Source organism: Dama dama, chromosome X (assembly GCF_033118175.1).
Source record: "Dama dama isolate Ldn47 chromosome X, ASM3311817v1, whole genome shotgun sequence".
In the NCBI taxonomy this organism is placed as follows: domain Eukaryota; kingdom Metazoa; phylum Chordata; class Mammalia; order Artiodactyla; family Cervidae; genus Dama; species Dama dama.
The window spans coordinates 123662700-123683249 of NC_083714.1; the positions used below are offsets into that span (position 1 = coordinate 123662700).

General features: G+C 43.4%; 2 protein-coding genes across 2 annotated transcripts; one reads left to right on the forward strand and one right to left on the reverse strand.

The window, feature by feature from the left end:
- The first annotated feature begins 2673 nt into the window (after positions 1-2673).
- LOC133051926 (ubiquitin-ribosomal protein eS31 fusion protein-like) lies at positions 2674-3185 on the forward strand. Its single transcript, XM_061136609.1, has one exon. The coding sequence runs from the start codon at positions 2677-2679 to the stop codon at positions 3145-3147; it is 471 nt and encodes a 156-aa protein (XP_060992592.1). The 5' UTR covers positions 2674-2676; the 3' UTR covers positions 3148-3185.
- Positions 3186-5722: 2537 nt separating this feature from the next.
- Positions 5723-7003, reverse strand: LOC133051456 (melanoma-associated antigen B2-like). Its single transcript, XM_061135878.1, has 2 exons — positions 6760-7003; positions 5723-6729 (listed from the first exon to the last, which is right to left on the reverse strand). Exons 1-2 carry the CDS (start codon positions 7001-7003, stop codon positions 5723-5725), a joined length of 1251 nt encoding a protein of 416 aa, XP_060991861.1.
- Between the last annotated feature and the right edge of the window lie 13547 nt (positions 7004-20550).

Consider the following 20550-nt stretch of genomic DNA (forward strand, 5'->3'; position numbering starts at 1 on the left):
TTACACCTTTGTTCCTCTTTGTCAAGATTACTTTATTTATTCAAGGTCTTTTGAGGTGTCATATGAATTTTAGCCTTTCTATTACTCTGGAAAATTCCACTGGAATTATGACACACATTACATTAAATCTGTAGATCACTTTGGGTAGTATGAATATTTTAACAATGTGAATTCTTCCAATCCATATACTTGGGACATCATTTTATTTGTGTCTTTTCCACTTTCTTCAATCAATGTCTCCTTGTTTTCAGTGTATAGATCTTTTACTTCCTTGGTTAAATTTATTTCTAAGTATTTTATTCTTTTTGACATTTTTGAAATAAAACTGTTTTCTTAATTTCTTTTTCAGATAGTTTGTTGTTAGTGTTTACAAACACAACTCATTTTTGTGTGTTATTTTGTGTCCTGCAGCTTTCTTGAATTCATTTCTTAATTCTAACATTTTCCTGGACACTCGGAACATTCACCACACTCTCACTTTCCCCCACCAAGAAAGGTAACAATCTCTCTTGGTACTGAACTGTGCCAGCCTGAGACAAGGGCTGATGCCAATAACGTCAAATTGCTGTTCTTACCCATTTCAAGTGTAGCTGATCTAAGTTATATGCTTACCTGTGGTACTGCAATTTCTTAATTGCATTCTGGACCTTCTATAAAGGTATTATGTTACTTATACAATGTTAAAATCTGGGCTGCTGAGGGTATACAGGGGCTGGGAATTCCCATTCAACTATATTACAGATGCCACTCAGTCAGGACCCTTTATTTCCTGATACCAACAATTTTTCTGTGTTCATTCATATTGGCATGGAAATGCCAGTTCTCTTGACACATTATCTTGTTCTGAACCACAGAAGGAGATTCAAGGATTTCTGATTCATTATACAAAATACCAAAACCTTTATACTTATACTGAAATACAGCAATAAATGGGATATACTTTGTTCATAAACAAAGATATGGAAGTCAAATAAACTTTCAATTACAAGGAAGAGTATTTTAAGAGTACCAAAAAAGAAAAAGAAAGCCCTAAACAAACAAACAAACAAAAATACATCTCCCAGTTACTGAGGTCAAGCGAGAACAAAAAAAGTCATGAAATATGTTCCCTTCAGCTCCACCTTGGCACTCAATTACTTCAAAGACTTCTCATTTCAACTACAAGATGAAGGATCTGCCCTAGATGTCAGTATGTGGGAGGAGCTGCCGTATTTGGATCTGGAACGTGCCCTACCCATGGCAGTAGCACTCTCTCTTTCTCAGCTCTCAAAGCCTCTCTGTTCCTCATTCTATGATGGAATTCAGGACCTCCCAGGGCTGATATCAGTAACTGGACACTACAGAACCCCAGTGGTTCTGGGTGGCTATTTCTTTCACTTATTTTTAAGGGGCTTTACATATATATCTGACAATTCCTTCTCTGACCTGAGATTGCCCTCCTTAGACCAAAGGTCTCAAGTCTCTGACAACTGTACTGTGAGCGAGATGTTTAGCTTGAGAGCTCTGCCTGGAGCCTTCTTATACCTAATATTCTGGGGTGTTGCTTTCCTCAGTCCAGATGCATGGGTATCTTCCTATAGGCCCTTTGATAAATGGCTTCTTGGGAAATGTCACATCTCTGAAAAGCCCCAAACAGTTTCCCTACTGCAAGTGTTGCAGAGGAGGAGTCCCTGTCCTAGGAGTGATGAGAGCTGGGAAATCCATGGCCTAAGTAAGGGGGCCCAGTAGAGACCCGTGAGAGAAACAAACATGGTAACCTGTCCCTTCTCTCCTTCAACCAGACTTCACAGGCAACTTCTGTTCTAATAAATAAACTTTTTATTTTATGTCTAATAGATATTTCTTTATACAAAGAAATGGCTGTGAGACTATTTGTTTTTGAATCCTGATCTTTTGAGCTTACGTGTAACTTTAAAGCTTTCAGATCTTTTAAGCTTATCCGAGACCTCATATATATGGACAGATGATCCTATTGTCAGCAAACATTATTGCTTTGTTTCCTCTCTTCATATGTCACATTTAGTTTTATTATTATTATTGCTCTAGTTATGTATTACAATATAATAGTTTGACATGAGAGTCCTTCTTATTGCTTCCGATTCATTTCACAGTAATGAAAATAAAAAGGGAATTAAGGGCACAAGGTCAGCTCAGGCTTGCAGGAGAGGGTGAGCTTTAGACTAACTCAACTCAAGGGCCTACAACCATCCTTGTCACTTACCAGCCATGGGAAGTTTGTCACGTCATTAAACTCTCTGAGAGAGCCTCAGGCTCTTTATCTGTGAAGTGAGTTTGACAAACCCCGTCTGGAAGGACTGATGGCATGTGGTGGTAACTGTAAAGCATCTACTGCAGTGCCTGGCAGGCACCATATCCCTCCTTTCTCATGACTGGTGGCTGTACTTTACAGCAAAGATCTGATCTCTCTTAGGCCTGATATAGGGCCACTCTGGTGGCTCAGCAGTAAAGTATCTGCCTGTGGTACATACAGGAGATGCAGGAGACCTAAATCGGTCCCTGGGTTGGGAAGATTCCCTGGAGGAGGAAACGGCAACCCACTCCAGTTCTTCCCTGGAGAATCCCATGGACAGAGGAGCCTGAGGGGCTACAGTCCATGGGGTCAAAAAAGAGTCAGGCACAGCTTTCAGATCCGCCATCTGCAGTGGAGCCGCCAAGATGCAGATTTTCGTGAAGACCCTGACGGGGAAGACCATCACTCTCGAGGCCGAGCCCTCGGATACAACAGAAAATGTAAAGGCCAAGATCCAGGATAAGGAAGTAATTCCTCCTGACCAGCAAAGACTGATCTTTTCTGGCAAGCAACTGGAAGATGGACGTACTTTGTCTGACTACAACATTCAAAAGGAGTCCACTCTTCATCTAGTGTTGAGACTTCATGGTGGTGCTAAGAAAAGGAAGAAGTCGTCTTACACTACTCCCAAGAAGAACAAGCATAAGAGAAAGAAGGTTAAATTGGCTGTTCTGAAATACTACAAGGTGGATGAGAATGGCAAAATCAGCCACCTTCGCCAGGAGTGTCCCTCAGATGAACGTGGTGCTGGAGTTTTTATGGCCAGTCACTTCGACAGACATTATTGTGGCAAATGTTGTCTGACCTATTGTTTCAACAAACCAGAAGACAAGTAATTGTATATTGGTTAATAAAGATATGAGCTAACATTAAAAAAAAAAAAGTCAGGCACGACTCAGTGATTCAACGACAAAAAGAAGAATGCCTGATATAAAGAAGTGAGGGAGAGCCTTGCCTGACAGTCCTCCCCTGAGCTTTCTAGAACTGATATCAAAGGGTACAGCATGACACTCTTTGTCTCTATTCAAGGATGGGTAGACCCCTCAGTCTCCACTCGGGCTTCACAATTTGACTTCTGGTGGGCCCTGGGTCTTCAATTTGACTCTGCACCCTTCCTGGGGTTCTAGTCTCTGATGATCTGAGGCTGAGGACTCTGCTGATTCCCTATGTCCCCACCTTCCCGGGACCTGAGGAGAATGTTAGCCACAGCAGCCTGGATTGTTCTGACTTCATGGGATCGCCAAGGACGATGGGTCTTTACAGGTTGCTACTGTTGTGGCTGGGTCTTTTTATCACCCTCATTCAGGTTAATCACCATCTTTTCTGAGAGACTGACCCTTTCTACTATCCAACCTCAGAACTCTACCCCAAGACCAAGTTTCTTAGGTCTCTGAGAAGCCTGAAGAATAAGCAAGGCATGCCTAGCCTAACAGTTCTGAGATCCTCTGTGTCTGAGAGCAGACGAGAGTGCTGTCCCAGTGACTCTCCCCATATTCTTGGGTCTTGCTCTCCTCAATCCTCCTACATGGGGTCCTCATCTTGCTTTCTGTGTCTTGGATCAAAGGGTTCTGGGGAAATTCCACATCTCTGCAAACTCTTGAGCCATGTTTGCTCTGTAATGCTACAGAGAATGAATGGGTCCCTGTTCCAGGAGTGATGGGAGATGGACAAGCTATAGCCCAAGGAGTCCCAGGAGAGGTGGTAGCCCATCAGGGGAAAAAAAAGTACATCACTCTACCTCCTCATCAGCCAGATGAAGGTTCTCATGTCATTTCTGTTCTGATAGATTTACTTTCTATAGGCAAGAGACTGTAGGCATGATATGGAGAGCCCTTGGTCTTCAGAGGTTATCTAACATGGCCAATGTACATGCTTATACTGGCACTGAATACTGTCTCTTTCATTTATCTGTGAGTAATGAATAAGGTATTTGTATTTTTTGTTAAATATATTTGGTATTACTGCTCTGGCTACACATTCCAATCCAGTAGCTTGAGCACAAGGGCATTCATTTTTTTATCACCTAGGACAAATTTTGAAGTACTGAGAAAAACACTAAAATAAAAGATACATGGTGGGGACTTTCCTGGTGGTCCAGTAGCTAGTACTCCAGGCTCCCACTGCAGGGGCCCCAGGTTCGATCCCTGGTCAGGGAAGTAGACCCCACGTGCTGCAAGTAAGATCCAGCACAGCCAAATAAATAGTAAATAAATAAGGAAAAGGAAATGAAATGTCAAATGTTAAAAGTACTTGTTTAAAAAAAAGACAAAGGTATGTCTCAGGGTGGGGAGAGAATAGTATGAGTGCTAAAGTAGTTTAGGGCAGGAGTCTAGTCCCAGCTCTGTCATTTACCAGCCTTAAGTATTTCGGCACAAAACCAAACTCTTAACTATGAGCCTCGGGCTCTCCACTGTGAAGTGAGTTTGATAAGCTCTGTCTGGTTGGACTGGTGGAATATATGTATTTTTGGAAAGCATCGGGCATGACACCTGTCTCTATTGAGACATTAGGGGCAATGGCAGCTATTACTATGATTACCTTGACCTCAGATGTTACATCAGCTGGGATTTTTTTTTTTTTTTGGCATCTAAGAGATGTCAGGGACTATGCAGTGTTCCAACTGAAGAAAATACAAAACAAAAAATGATCCAACCTCCCCAATCAGCCAAACTTCTGCCTAGCAATGAAACCAAAGTAATATGTTCTCGCCACCCCCTCTTTACCTTGCTTCTTTCTTGTTCTTCCTGATTTAGATAGTAACTCAGCCTCTTCCAAACAATGACAGCTTCTCTGAGAAACTATAACTGCATGGGCAGAGGCGTGCAATGCTTTTTTTTTTTTTTTTGACTAAACATTGCCAGTACAAGCATGAAGCTTTAAGAGCAGATGCTCAATTAATGTTTGTGTAAAAGAAGACCACGTATAAATCATTTGCTATAATTTATATTCTCAAACATTCTTGAAAAATATAATCTGATCAAAGTATATATCTTTTACATTTACATAAAGGGAAACTAAACAGAGAGTAAAGCAAACCAAAAAATGACAAACTTTCAGCTCTCTACTAATGTATCAATGTTCTGAGCCTCTATTAGTGTGGTGTCTTTCACATTTCTAAGCATATCCTTATCCTAAAGTGTAGTTATTCTCATCCTGGGTCACAAAATGATTTGAGGATTTCCAATCTGTATTTCAAAAAACAGAACTCTTAATCCTAAATCTGACAAACAGCGAACTGCATGTGACCCATTTAATTCATATACTTCTATCATGAACCTAAAATAAACTTTGTTGAAAAAAGTAACAATTGAAAATTGAGGAATAAAAAGTCAACAAGTTATTGATGCATATCAGGAACACAGGTTGACAGGCTTTTCCAACCACAAAGTGAAGAATGGGCTTCAGACCACACTAGGGGCAAGATGAGCGGCTGGATGTGGCCCTGGAGTGGGCACTGGCTGAGGCAGAAGTGCCAGCCCTGGCTGCGGCAGAAGGGCCAGCACTGGCCAAGGGAGAAGGGCCAGCACTGGCAGAGGCAGACATGTCAGCCCTGGCCGAGGCCGAAGTGCCAGCCCTGGCTGTAGCAGAAGTGCCAGGTCTGGCCAAGGCAGAAGGGCCAGCACTGGCTGAGGCACAAGTGCCATGTCTGGCTGAGGCAGAAAGGCCAATACTGGCTGCAGCTCTGGCTCCAGTGCTCTCTACCTCCTCTCTCCAAGCCTCCTCATAATGCGGCAGTAAGGCATCGGGGACTGAATCCTTGACCTTGGTCAAAAACTCCAGGACTTTCGTCTTGCTGGTTTCCATGAGTGCTCTCGGACCCCACAGGAACTCATAGCGAGGGGGATCGCTGCCTGGCACCTGGCGGTACTCCAGGTACTCTTCCCGCACCAGATCTTCTGTGATGAGCTTCCGGGGGTCTGCAAAGATGAAGTGCCTTCTTCCATCATAGATGCCCAGCACATTCAGGAACTTCCAGACCGCCTCCTCAGAGGCGCGGCGGCCACTGAGGTAGATGACACCCAGCAGAGGCATCAGAAGACCATTCTTCGGCAGCCCCCAGTCACCTCTCATAGACTCACTGTCGCCGAGATCTAGGGGGCTCACCAGGGTATAGGAGTGACTGTTGGGCCTGACTTCCTTCAGCACCAGGCCAAACACCAGCTCCATGCGCTCAGAGGCCCTGCTGAGGATCTCAGGGAATTGCTCCCTGTACCTTTTATTGACTGCCTTCAGCATTTCGGACCTCTTAATGAGCTCCCTCACTTTATACTTAAACAGCATGTACTGCACCAACATCTCTGCTTTCCTGGTCAGAAGATCTGTGCGAGCACTCTCACCAGCTGAGGCCTGGGAGGAATTTTCACCTTCCTGAACTTGGCCCTCAGCATCTACACCAGATCTTGAGCGTGCTTTGCCACCTGCATCAGATCTTGAGTGTGCTTTGCCACCGACACCAGATCTTTTGCGTATAGCACCTGTAGCAGCACTGGTGGTGCCTTGGGCTCCCTGAGGCCCCTTGGGGGTGCCAGCAGCAGACGAGCTTGAGGGAGCGCTCTCTGAATCAGGAGGAGAGGAGGGGGTGGTCTCTTCTCCCCCAGATGTGGTGGCCTGATCATGAAGACCCTGGGTCTCAGCCCGGGCCTGGCGACGTTTCTCACGAGCACGGTTCTTACTCTTCTGCCCACGAGGCATGACGGCCGTGCTCAGGGACTGTAGGCAGGAGTCTGGGCCAATAGACAGGGGATTGGGGCACCTGGAGGATGGAGAATGAGGTGACATGAGCACCTTAAAACAGGGAGATTCTACCTTGGCTTAATCAAAGGCTGCCTCTGCAGGCGTCCTTGAGGACACTGCCCTAGGAATCCACAAGGCTCCTGTTTTCCTGGTCAGCGTGTCCCCTGAGAATCCCACAGAGGAAGAACAGAGGCCTTAGATTTTTCCTCTGCATCCTCTCAGCCCTGCTTTGGATTTACTGAGGTGATAGCAGGTGCTGGCAGTGGGGTCCTCTCAGCTCATTTCCAGTATTTTTACATCAAGTCCTGGCGGAGCCTGGGCACCCTTCCCTCTGCTACTCCGATGCAGACACTTCAGACCTCCACATGATCCAGAAGCAAGTGAAAGGATGCCTCAGTCCACCTCCTTCCGAGGGGATACCCAGTGCTGAGAGCTCAGTAGGGTCTTTCCTATCCTGAGCTCACTGGGATCATCATTCATGGTCTTACCTTGGCTCCTTAAAACGTTGGGCACTATTATCCATTTGCTAACTGGTGGCTGCACCTTCAGACTAGATATTTCCCCTCCCCTAGACTTGGTATAAAGCAGTGAAACAGATGCTCAACCTCACAGCCCTTCCATGAGATTTCCTGGGCTGAAATGCAAGGGTTGGGACAGACGCTCTGAGTCCTCACTCAGGTTCCTCAATTGGGCTCCTGGTAGAGAACCTCTACTTTCTCCTGAACTGATGCCTGAGTGATAGTAAAAGCCAACCACCCTGTGTCCCAACAGGAGGAAGTGAAGATCACCTCATCTTACCAAACACCGTTTCCTAAGAATGGAAGCTGTTGCAGGTAGGTTGATGTTCCTGTGGTCCCACACAAGATCCCAATTCAAAGTCTAAAATATGTTTTTTTGCTTCTCTTTTCTTCTATATGTCTTTTTAAAAATAAATTTATTTACAATATTGTGTCATTTTCTGCCGCACATCAATATGAATCAGCCATAGGTATACTGTATGTCCCCTCCCTCTTGAAACTCACTCCCAACCTCCCACCCCATCCCACCCCTCTTTAAGCTGTCAGAGTACTGGCTTTGAGCTCCCTGAGTCGTAAAACTAATTTCTACTGGTTATTTATTTTACATATGGTAATGTGTGTGTTTTCAATGTTACTCTTTCAATCTGCCCCTCCCTCTCCTTCCCGCACTGTGCCCATGAGTCTGTTCTCTATGTCTGCATCTCCAGGCTGCCCTGAAAATAGGTTCATCAGTACCATCTTTCTGGATTCCATATATATGCATTAATATATGATATTGGCTTTCCTTTTTCTGACTTAATTCACTCTGCATAAAAAACTAGGAATAAAACTACCACATGAGCCAACAATCCCGCTACTGGGCATATACCCTGAGGAAACAGTAGCTGAAAAAGACACTTGTACTCTAGTGTTCATTGCAGCACTATTTATAATAGCCAGGACATAGAAGCAACTATGGTCTACATTTGACTCCATGACAGAGTCTAAGATTTCTCCCTCTGCTGGCCACTCCCCTCAGACCAAGACCCTTACTTCCCCATTAGCCCGCAGTGGGAACCGACATGTATCCCTGAAGTGTGCCATGGATGACAACACGGAGGATGTGTCAGAATGACGTGGTGTGGTACATCCCCCACAGCCTCCGAGTTTCTCACCATGACACCTGGTAAACCCGAAACCCTCGCTTGCCAACCTGAGGCTGCCCCCTTTGACCTGGTCTGTCACTTCCCTGAGATGACCTGGGAAGTGTCAAAATGTCCGATTCTCCCAGGCCTGAAAACAGGGCTGGCGCTTTACGTGGCCCCGTTTCTTTTGGGAGGGGCCCCCATCCTCACTCAGTGTCACAGCCATGAATCCTGTTGGGGACTAGGTCCCTCTGTTAAACTGGGTTTATTCCATTAGAGCAAGGCTCTCACCTCCCCGATACCACCTCCAGAGTACACCAGGGGGCACCACAGTTGGCCAGCTCTACCCGGGGCCTCCTAGAGCCCAGTATAGGGGAGCCGCTCATTGCGGCCCCCTTGCGGTGTCAAAGTCTGCTCATTGGCCCTCAGGGCCGTTATCTAGGACCTAGAGCTCCTGCGCGGGTAGATCCGGGCCTACCCCCACAGACCAACGCCTTCGCCAGAGACACGCTAGACCACACTCAGCCGATAGCTCTGAGGGGCCCACAAGAGCCATATCACAGGGTGGGATGTGGATGGGTCACTTTTATTACTGGGAGGGCTGGGAAAGTCCTTTCAGCTACATTCAGGTCCTCACCTTGGTTCCGGACGAGTCCTGGACACTAAGTCTCCGCCAAACGGTCGCTGCGGCTATCGGTCAAGCTTCTCGCCTTCGAAGCGGAAGTGGAAGGGAGCTGCGTAAGGTCATACGTGCGGTCGACGGCAGGGGCAGCGTGCTACGGGAACCCTGGTAGCTCAATATTCATCCGTCCCCGAGTCCTCCTTGTGCAGAGCCCGGGACGCCTCCACCTATGAACCTGAGTTCTCCAGTCCCCAAAGCCTTCGCCTCCCTGAGTCCCTAGTGGGGGGAGTCAGGGCGCTGCTCTGAGCATCTCTGCTTGTCAGGAGGGGCACCACTCTGTGAGCCTCCCTCTTTGGTGGAGAGATCCTCTCATTATACTGATGGTCCTCACCTTAAGGCCGGTTATGGTCAAGATTACCCACTCTGCAGAACTGGGGTCCGATCTTGCTAGAGAAGGCTTTGCCCTCCCTGAGATCACACTGGTGGAATGAGGGGACCACTCACAAGTAGCTCTTTTGGGTCTCTCAGGGCTAAGAATTTACTGAATTCTATTTGTCTCCCTCTAGTTTTGGAGGTCTCCTGTTAATACTTTCTTTGACTCTTGTTAAGGCCTGGGTTTTCTCTCTGCAGATCTGTGACTGTCCCACCAGTCCAGGGTCCTCATCTCCATAAGACTGTCTAGGGAGACTGAGGGGGTTCCTCTACCTCAAACATCTGTCCTGTGCATCTCAGGGCTGACAGCATTGGGGAATTCATGGGGCTTCTCTGTTCTGGGGTGAGTGCTTCCATTATACTTGTTCAGATTCTGGTCAGAATCTGAACCTGACCAGGCAAGGGACTCTACTCTCTGCTAACTTGAAGCTTCTCCCATTAAATCAAGATACTCCCCTTCTGGGACCCTCCAACTGGAAGCCAGGATTAGCCACATTGAGCCAGGACTGTTTTGGACTTCTAAGGGTTGATGGCCTGAGCCAGACTTCACAGAAACCCCACTCTTCTGACTGGGTCCTTCCATCATTCCTCATTCAGGGTCCCCACCTTCATATCTATCAAAGACTGGCACTCTTTTTACTTACCTCTTTCTGTTGTTCTTAGGCCAAGGCTGTTAAGTCCCTGAGAAACCTGAAGAATACGTGAGGATGTGCTCAGCTTGCCAGCTCTCTCTGGGGCTAAGTCCAATAGCAGATGGAAAACTGTCTAGGTGTGACTCCCCTGTATTCTGGGGTCTTAGTCTTCCATGCCCTCTAACATTGAGACCCTCCTCTTGGCTCTTTCCTCTTGGGTTAAAGGTTTCCTGAGAAATGCCTCATTCCTACAAACACGGAGCAGTGTCCTTACCACAAACCTTGGTCCCTGTCTTAGGAGTGATGTGAGATGGAGAAGCTGAAGCATAAGGCAGGAGTTCCATACAGGTGGTATTCTGTCATGTGGGAAAAATACACTCATATTTTCCTTCTCTTCACCAGCCAGACTTAGATTCTGATGTAAATTCTTTTCTGAGAGATTTATATATTTATGGGGAAGGGACTGTCCAGCATGATTATCTGAGCCTCTGATTTTTTGAGTTAGCTGACATTGCATATGTAGATGATCATTTTGTTACTGAGTACTAGCTTTCTTTTCTTTATTCATGCCTGTCATTTATTTTGGTACTCACATTGCTCTGGGAAAGTATTCCAATCCAGTAGTATAAGCACGGGTTTTTGTTTTTTTTTTTTTAATTACCTGAGTTGCATTTTTAGGAAGGAAAAAAAAATGAATATAAGAAACACAGGTGGGCCTCAGACTGGAAGAACTGGAGTAATGTGGGCTCTTGACTGGGCCCTTGACTAATCCCAACCTGGATCAAGTTTCAAATTTGTCCCTTAACAGTCACATAAATTAGGGCACATGACAACTCTGTGAGCACCAGGCTCTGCATCTGTGAAGTAAGTTTGATATAAGCTCTGTCTTGTAGAACTGGTAGGATGTAGTTAAAATGTGTTAAGTATCTGGCACATTGACTGGCCTGTGTTGAGACTTCAACATGGCATTTATTACTGTGATTAATTTGGACCCTGATGACATAATTCAGTCTGTTGCTTTTTTTTTAACTCCAGCAGAAGCCAGAAAATATGTAGCATCCTAGAACCAAAAAAATCTAGGGGCTTCCCTGGTAGTCCAGTGACAAAGACTCCATGCTCCCAATGCAGGGGACCTGGGTTCAAACCCTGGTCAGGGAACCAGATCCCACATGCCACAACTAAGAGTTTGCATGCTGAAACTAAAGATACTGCATGGTGCAATGAAGATTGAAGATACCAAATGCCACAAGTAAGATCCGGCACAGCCAAATAAATAAATAATAAATGAATATGTTTTTAAAAATAAATAAAATCCAATCACTCAAAATGCTGATTAGCAAGAAACACTATGTAATATTTCCCTATCACATGATAAATTATTCAATATGGGTATAAGATACACATCCCCAGTTAGATGCAACACAAATCCCCTAAATCTGTGTAAAGGATCACCAACTTCCCTCCCTATGAAAAGTCCTTCCATCTAATCTACCCTTGTTTTCATTCATTTAATCACCACCTAAAACCTAGAACATACAGGGTTTGGCAAATTATACACAATAACTAATTTAAATGCCAGTCTGATGTTGAGGGCTCTGACCCTCCCCGCCCAGGGCAAAGGTGCCCAGTGGCTTCTTACCATCCTGCCTCGAAGGAGAATCACATTTATTTCTCAGAAGCTCCCGGGAAACGACGTGAATGAAATATCTAATTTGCATACTGTGTTCACCTGCTCTGGGACAAGAGCACAGGGCATCCCATCCCTCCCACTGTGATACAGTCATGAATATTAGGCTCAGAACAGTCACCAAGGGCTTGATCTTATGCATGCATGCCCTTTACATAACTCAGCTTCGCATCTTAGGTGAGGTCCAGTTTTCTGAGAAGGACACAGGAGTTGTCCACTTCCTTCACATCCACCCCCAAAGACCAGCTGCATATGCTCAGAGGCTCTCCTAGGGATACCAGGAAGTGAAGTGCTCCTTATCATTTTTTCTGACATTCACCATGTCTGAATTTGTGAGGGGCTCTTTCATTTGATAACTGAGTCCCAGGAAAATCACCAACAAAACCACTTTCTAATTGAAAGTATGTTTGGGTAACTTCTCAGTGTCTGGCAAAGCTGCGTGGTTCTCTGACTTTGTTCTCTGCTTGACCACCGGAATTCTCAGCTGATATGCTTGATGAGGTGCCTATGAACACTCCTGATGCTGAGTCTTTGGGTCTCCTTGTGGTCCTGAAAGCACTGCTCATATGTGCTGCACCACTGGTTCTCATACTGAGGCATGATGGCTTTTGTTGGTACCAGTAAGCAAGAGTGTGGGTAGGAGGCATGGCAATGGGACACCGCAGGCTAAGGAAGAGGGGGAAGGTAGAAGTGGTGTCAGCTGGTAAACTAAGTTTGCTTGCTCTGATGAAGGCCAACTCCACCAGACTTTTTCTAAGTGTGGTATTCTAGAGCCTCATGGGTCTCCTGGCCTGTTTGTCCCATAAGCACTTGAAGAAACTGAGAAGGCATTTCACAGCTCCACCAGCTAACCCAATTGGAGACTTCTCAGGGCTCATAGTGGGCTTCCCTGATGGCTCAGATGGTAAAGAATCTGTCTGCAATGAAGGAGACCCGGGTTTAATCCCTGGGTTGGGAAGATTCCCTGGAGAAGGGAATGGCAACTCACTCCAGTATTCTTGCCTGGAGAATTCCATGGACAGAGGAGCCTGATGGGCTACAGTCCATGGGGTCACAAAAAATTGGACACGACTGAGGGACTAACTCTTTCTTTCACTTTCAGAGCTCACAGTAGGGTGGGCAGAATTGGGCTCTGTTAAGTGCACCTGTATTACAGTGGGTGGTCCCCTCAGTTCTCACTCGGGGTCCTCCCTGTGACTCCTAGCAGTTACTGGGACACTGTACTGACCCGAGGCCATCTCCCTTCAGACAAAGGCCTTCATCTTTCTGAAACTCTAACAAGCAAGTGAGGGAGGCACCTCATATGGTCACCTCCATCTGGGTCCTCCCAAGGTTGATGGTGTGGCCTTGACTCTGGGGGACACCTTCTCTATGGGGGTAGGCAATGGCACCCCACTCCACTACTCTTGCCTGGAAAATCCCATGGACGGAGGAGCTTGGTAGGCTGCAGTCCATGGGGTCATGAAGAGTCAGATATGATTGAGCAAATTCACTTTCATGCACTGGAGAAGGAAATGGCAACCCACTCCAGTGTTCTTGCCTGGAGAATCCCAGGGACAGTGGAGCCCGGTGGGCTGCCGTCTATGGGGTCGCACAGAGTCGGACACGACTGAAGCGACTTAGCAGCAGCAGCAGCAGCTGTCCCTTCACTGCTCATGCTGGTTGCTCACCCTGACTCCTGACAGAGTATGGAATTCCCCCCTCTGCCTAACAGGGTCATCCCCTTCATACCTCACTTCCTTGAGTTGTCTGAGGAGAAAATAACACCGGACAAAGAAATATAGGACCTGTTTTTTCATTAACAGGATGTCTGGCAAATCGACCTGTGGGGGAAGTGAGGGTCCTTAGCTTGAAACTCTGCCTGGGCCTCCCAGGTCTCACAGCAGGGCTGGCGCAGACCTCTGAAGTTCCTCCCTTCTGGAGCTGTATTATTCTCAGTTCATATGGGAGATATTTGGAGAAATCATGGTACGCGGTGCAAAGCAGGTTTGAGGATGTACCAGGGACCTATTGGGGAGGGAATGACAGCAGTGATGGGTGGAACATCATACTGTGCCAGCCTGTCTTGCTGAGACATTGTTACAGGGAATCAAATGTATCCCCTAAACAGTGCTGGAGTGGTGCTGACATCAGTATTTTCAAAAACAGGGCCTGTTAAATAGTATTAGGTGCTATTCATAAAACAGCAAATCATTTAAACAAAGTTAAGTTCTAGTTTTGTTTTCACTGCAAGACTTCCCAAACCTCTCAACATGCCAATATGTACTGAGAAACTCCAAGAAGGATAATATAGCGTGATAAGTTTTCTGAACATATTTGACTATCAAAACATGTCCTCTTGCCATTTTTTTTTTTTTTCACACTGATTCTCAGGACTTCGGCACTGAACATTTTGGAGGTGCTGTCTGCAATGTTCCTGGCAGATCTTCAGCTTATGTTTTTCTGCTATTTTCAGTGACAGTGTAGTGGCCCTTGGATGGGGCAAGAAATTCAGGCCAGGGACATTTTCAAAACAAAATAGCTTCTTTAGTGCCAATAAAGATGATATCTAAGACACAAGGAGCTTAATAAGTGACATGAAATATTAACTCTCTATATTTTCCAGAATTCCAAACCACATCCAAAACTTGCTTGACATATTTGATCACTGAGAGACATACTCTAAGGGTCATATGTTAACTATGCTCAGTTGTTCAGTCGTGTCCGACTCTTTGCAACCCCACGGACTATAGCCCACCGGGCTCTGTCCATGGGATTTCCCAGTCAAGAATAGTGGAGTGGGTTGCCATTTCCTCCTCCAGGGGATCTTCCTGACCCAGGAATCGAACCTTTGTCTCTTGTATTGGCAGGCGGGCCACTGAACCACCTGGGAAGCCCATGGTAACTATAGGTCATCCCAAATTCACCAAAGAACAATGCTATATTATGGCTACTCAAAGGAAAGTAGATGCATATTTTGTAAGCATCCAAAGCTCTAAAGGAGATAATATGCTCGAGTCAGCCCAGTTGTAGGGGACCTACTCAAAAAAGGTGTGAATCCAGGGTAGGCATTCAGGTTCAGTGGGTAATGGGAATGTTTGGAAACCACAAGAGAGAAATTCCATGTGAGGAACCAGTTTTGCATAGTGGGAGTGGCAATGGGATGTGGTAATAAGGATGTTACACGAATGTCTGTGATTCATCCAAGTGGTACAGTGTACTGTGTCCTTCAAAAGACCTGATTCTGGACTTCTCCAGATGTGAGGGTTGAAGTTACTGGTATCGTCTCTGCTATTCTTACAATGACCAGTTCAGAAACTGGAGCAGGCCAAGTTCCTGCAGAAGACACACATAGTAGATCTGGGAAGGGCAAAGACAGAGAGTAGAGACAGGGTTTCAGAGCCATGACCCAGAGATGCCTGTAGAAGTGTAGAGTACAGCTGAAAGCACTTATCCACTTTCCTCTTTACAGTTCCAATAAATTTAAAAACGAAAGTAGTTTCCCAGGCAAAGCTATAACACAAACCCAGTCTTATCTTGTGATCTGGACTTAGGCTAGCCAGGTAATTAGAAATGCATTGATTTGATCAAGTTACTTTCTAAAATGCTGCATTTCAAAGGATTTCAAACAAGGTGGGGGTTCAAGATAGCTAACATTAAAAAAAACAGCATATGAGTAACATATTTAGAGCTATATTAATGCATAATGCATCTCCTGGGTAATTTTAGTATTCATTAGCGTCTTCTTTCAGTGGAACAAAACTCATGCCTGTCGTTAATATATTGTTTTAGTCATGTACTAGCTAATTAATAAAGATATTAAATAGAACCATTTCTGAAATCTGTGCCTCCGGCATATATTTTAGCAAAGCCTCTTCAATAGGATTTTAGTATTTTAATATTTCCCTCTGTGACATTTGGATGTATATATGATTTTATAATATTATAAAATCATTCATCAATGAACTGAAACAAGGCTTTGTGACTTTACTAAAGTTCTCTTCATTTGAAAGCACATCTTTAGGTATCCACTGATACTGGGAGACAACTTCAAGTTTTATAATTATGTGCTACCATATACCATTCTTTCATTATAGAGCAAGCAACCCAGATCAAAATAAAAATATCTCCATCAATGTTTAAGTGGATTATCAGGTTTTCAAAATCCCAGTTTAGTTTTAGAGAAATCATTCTTAAGTTTCTGTTGATTTTTCCATCTCGTTATAAAAATCTATCCCAGAATATTAATGTTTCAATTGATCATTAATAGAGAGGGAGGGAAATAGGAACAGCACAAAGGAAGACAACAATATAATCTCCACTACTCAGAGACATCAGCTGTCATCAAACTATTCTTTCTATTTGTTATCAGGCAGTTTTGAAAGACTCTGAAAATATCTCAGCTTGGCATACACAAACCACGTAGTGAACAATGGTGGAATTCTACCACCTAGTTAGTTCCTTTCAGTTTGCAGATGGCTAAAGAAATTCAGCTCCCAGAAAAAGATTGCTGCACTTCAAATTATTCCTCCCTATTTTTTGTCATCCAATGACTATGACTGCTTTGATCATGGCAGGGTTTTCCTTAAACCATTGACAATGATTTTTCTTTGAAAAGAAGAATCCTACAGAGACAATAACTTGAAAATTGCATATGCTATTCAGAGAGCAACAATAAAGGAAAACAAAAATCCAGTATCAGGATTTGAACTTCAGGCTTTGTCAGTGATGGATGTGAGGAATGTAATATAGAATGCAGAATGTAATTTTTCTTCAGACTTTAATATCTACTAAACACTCAATGACCAAGGGGCCTATATTTGTTAGATTTATTTAATGAGTTGGATTGAATGTGACATTCGTGACTGAAAGCAAGAGATCTAGATCAAGTGTCTGTGATCCAAAGAGGTGGGGCCTTAAGTTCTGGATTTTATCAAATGTGCATTCAAGTCCAAATTGATAGAACCGAGACTTCCCTGGCTTTCAGCTCTTTGCTGAAGATGAACACACAGGTAAGCTATTTAAAGAACAAAATGGAGTCCACATGAAGAGTAATGAAGTAGTCAATATCTAGAACAATATCCAATGATCAATGAAGGATACAAAGATATTGTTTTAGTCGCTCAGTTGTGTCCAATTCTTTTGTGACATCATGGGCTATGGACTATAACCCTGCCGGGCTCCTCTGTCCATGGGATTCTCCAGGCAAGAATACTGGGGTGGGTTGCCATTTCCTCCTCCAGGGGATCTTCCCTACCCAGGGATCAAACCCACGTCTCTTGCGTCTCCTGCATTGGCAGGTGGATTCTTTACTGTTGAGCCACCAATATAAATAAATAGGTGTTGAAATTAAAGCAGCACTGTTTTAATTAGGGTTCTGTTTAAATTAAAGGAGAGTTTTGTTGAATTCAGAGTCTATTCACATGTCTAGAATGCACAGTCATGCTGCAGAGACTCACACAAATGATGTAGGGAAAGCAGAGTTTGTGTGCTGGAGCGAGTCGGATGGGAAGTGAGAACATTGGAAGTAAACAAAATGACCAGACATTGGGGCAGTGGTGGGTTCTTCCCAGTCTCTCAGCATTAGTTGAGGAAAAGCAGTGGGCAACAGAAATTGCAAGTTCTTAAAAAGACATATTTCAATGAAGTATTAAACTTTTAGAGGATAAGACTTTCCCAGAAGATAAGGTGTTTTTCACTTAAATTCAAATATAATAATTGGAAGTCCATAGCTATCCTGGAACTTCTATGAACATTTTGGTGATCATTTTCAACTGCTGAGTTTTCCTTCAGTAATGAATATTTTCTAGCTAGCTACGGACATTTATTAAAATACAAGCCTCAAACTGTCCAAACTGTGACAGGATGAATAAAATGAGAATGGCTCAAAATGTTACTTGAAACCTTCCTAGGGCACTATTAACATTTAGAATTTTTGGTAGGTAAGAATAAAAACAGGTTTTAGGTCACACAAAATATTCTTTTTCCATTCCTTTTTAAGACTTCTCCATATATTTATATATGGAACTCTCAATGAACATGAGTTTGAGCAAATTCTGGGAGATAGTGAAGGACAGGGAGGCCTGGTGTGCTGCAGTCCTTGGGGTCACAAACAGTTGGGCACAACTTAGCAACTGAACAACAACAAAAATATTTATTAACCTCTTTTTGTTTTTATCTTTATAATTGTCTTTATATCCTCACAGAGCTGAAAATAGTGTCTGTAGTTTATGTGTATACGTTACATTTCAGTTGTTATTTCATTGTTCATGCATTTTTCCCTCAAATAAATTTCCAGGAGATGGAACATAAATCTACTTTTAATATCCAAAATATTTAAAGTTAATATTTTAAGTGTAGTACACTCTCAAAATGACTTATCCAATGAGTTTTTTTAAACACTGAATATTCTCAGTTGAGAAAAGTATATATACATGTGCTATTCAATATATTAACCATTAGTCACATGGGACTATTTAAATTTAAATGAATGAAAATTAAATAAAATTTTAAATTCAGTTCTTTAGCTGCACTATCCACATTTGAAGTATTCAGTAGTTACAAGTGAAAGTCACTCAGTCATGTCTGACTCTTTGCGAACCCATGGACTATTATAGATTCCATGGAATTCTCCAGGCCAGAATACTGGAGCAGGTAGCCTTTCCCTTCTCCAGGGCATCTTCCCAACCCAGGGATCAAACCCAGATCTCCCGCATTGGAGGCAGATTCTTTACCAGCTGAGCCAAAAGGGAAGCCCAAGAATACTGGAGTGGGTAGCCTATCCCTTCTCCAGGGGCAGTAGTTATATAGGGCTCTCATATTGGACAGCACAGATATAGAGCATGTCCATTTATGTAGAAAATGTTGATCTGCATGAATTGTTCTCCCTTTCCCCTCCCCACTTCCTCCCTCCCTCCCTCTTGTTCCTCTGTCTCTGATACAGAAGCATTTCATTGCTCTAAAAAATTCCCTATGCTCCAACTATTCATCCTTTCCCCTTTCTTCAACACTAGGCAGCCACTGATCTTTCTATTGTTTCCATAGTTTTGTCTTTTCCAAAATGTCATATAGTTGTAATTACATAGTATGTAGCCTTTTCAGATTGGTTTCTTCTTTTTTAATTGAAAAAACAATTTTTTTTGCCCCACCACACAGCACGTGGGATCTTAGTTCCCTGACCAGGGATCAAAGTCAGGCCACATGCAGTGGAAGTACAGTCTTAACCACTGGATCACTGGGGAATTCTCTCAGATTGGCTTCTTTCAGGTGACACTATGCTTGTAAGTTTCCACCATGTTTTTTCATGGCTTCATACCTCATTTCTCGTTATCACAGAATAATATTCTATTGCATGACTGCATAACAATTTGTTTTTACATTCACCTACTGAAAAACATCTTGGTTGCCTCCAATTTTGACATTTATAAGTAAATCTGCCATAAATACTCCTGTGCAGGTTTTTATGTGAACATAATTAACAATGCATTTGGATAAGTCCCAAAGAGCATGAACGCTAAAATATGGCAAGACTATGTTTAGCTTTGTAAGAAATTTCCAAACTGTCTTCCAAAGTGGCTATACCATTTTACATCTCCACCAGCAATGAAGGAGAATTCTTGTTGCTTCATATCCTCACCAGGATTAGATGTCGTTAGAGGTTTGGATGTTGGCCATGCTAGTAGGTATGTAGTAGTATATCACTAATATTTTAATTTATAATTCTCTAATAACATATAATGTAGAGCATCTTTTCATATGTGCCATACTTGCCATCTGTATATTTACTTTGATAAACTGTCCACCAGCTTTTAAATTGGGTTGTCCATTTGTTGTTGTTGTTGAGGTTTAATGGTTCTTTATATGTTGCGGATACAGGTCCTTTATCAGATGTGCTTTTGCAAATAGTTTCTCCCTGGGCATGGCTTGTCTTTGCATTATCTTAAGAGAGTATCTTTTGCAGAGCAAAAGTTTTTCACTTTAATGACATCCAACGTAGCTATTTTTTCTTTCATGGAAAGAAAGAATTAGCATTGTATCTAAAGACTCATTGCCAAACTCAGGGTCACCTAGATTTTATCTTCTATCATCTCCTAGAAGTTTTATATTTTTGCATTTTACATTTTGGTCTATGGTTCATTTTGAGTCAATTTTCATAAAAGATGCAAGGTCAGTGTCTAGATTCATTTTCCTGAATGTGAATCTGCAGCTGTTAAGCCCCATTTGTTGAAAAGACTATTCTTTTCCACTGGATTGCCTTTGCTCCTTTGTCAACAATTAGTTGCTTATATTTGTATGGGTCTATTTCTGGGCTCTTTGGCCCAATTAAATTGATTTGTCTATTCTTTTAACAATACCACACTGTCATGATTACTGTGGCTTTAGAGTAAGTCTTGAATTAGAGAATTTTCAGTCCCCCAACTATGTTCTTTAGAGTGTTGAATTGGTTGTTCTGGATCTTTTGCCTTTCCATATAAACTTTACGACCAGTTTGTTGATATCCACAAAGTAAAT

Excerpts from the sequence above, each read along its gene's own strand:
- LOC133051926 (XM_061136609.1), top strand. The coding sequence starts at position 2,677 with ATGCAGATTTTCGTGAAGACCCTGACGGGGAAGACCATCACTCTCGAG.
- LOC133051456 (XM_061135878.1), bottom strand. The coding sequence starts at position 7,003 with ATGCCTCGTGGGCAGAAGAGTAAGAACCGTGCTCGTGAGAAACGTCGC. Across the intron at positions 6,730-6,759 it reads ACGCAAAAGATCTGGTGTCG|GTGGCAAAGCACGCTCAAGA; the intron begins GTGGCAAAGCAC and ends GATCTGATGCAG.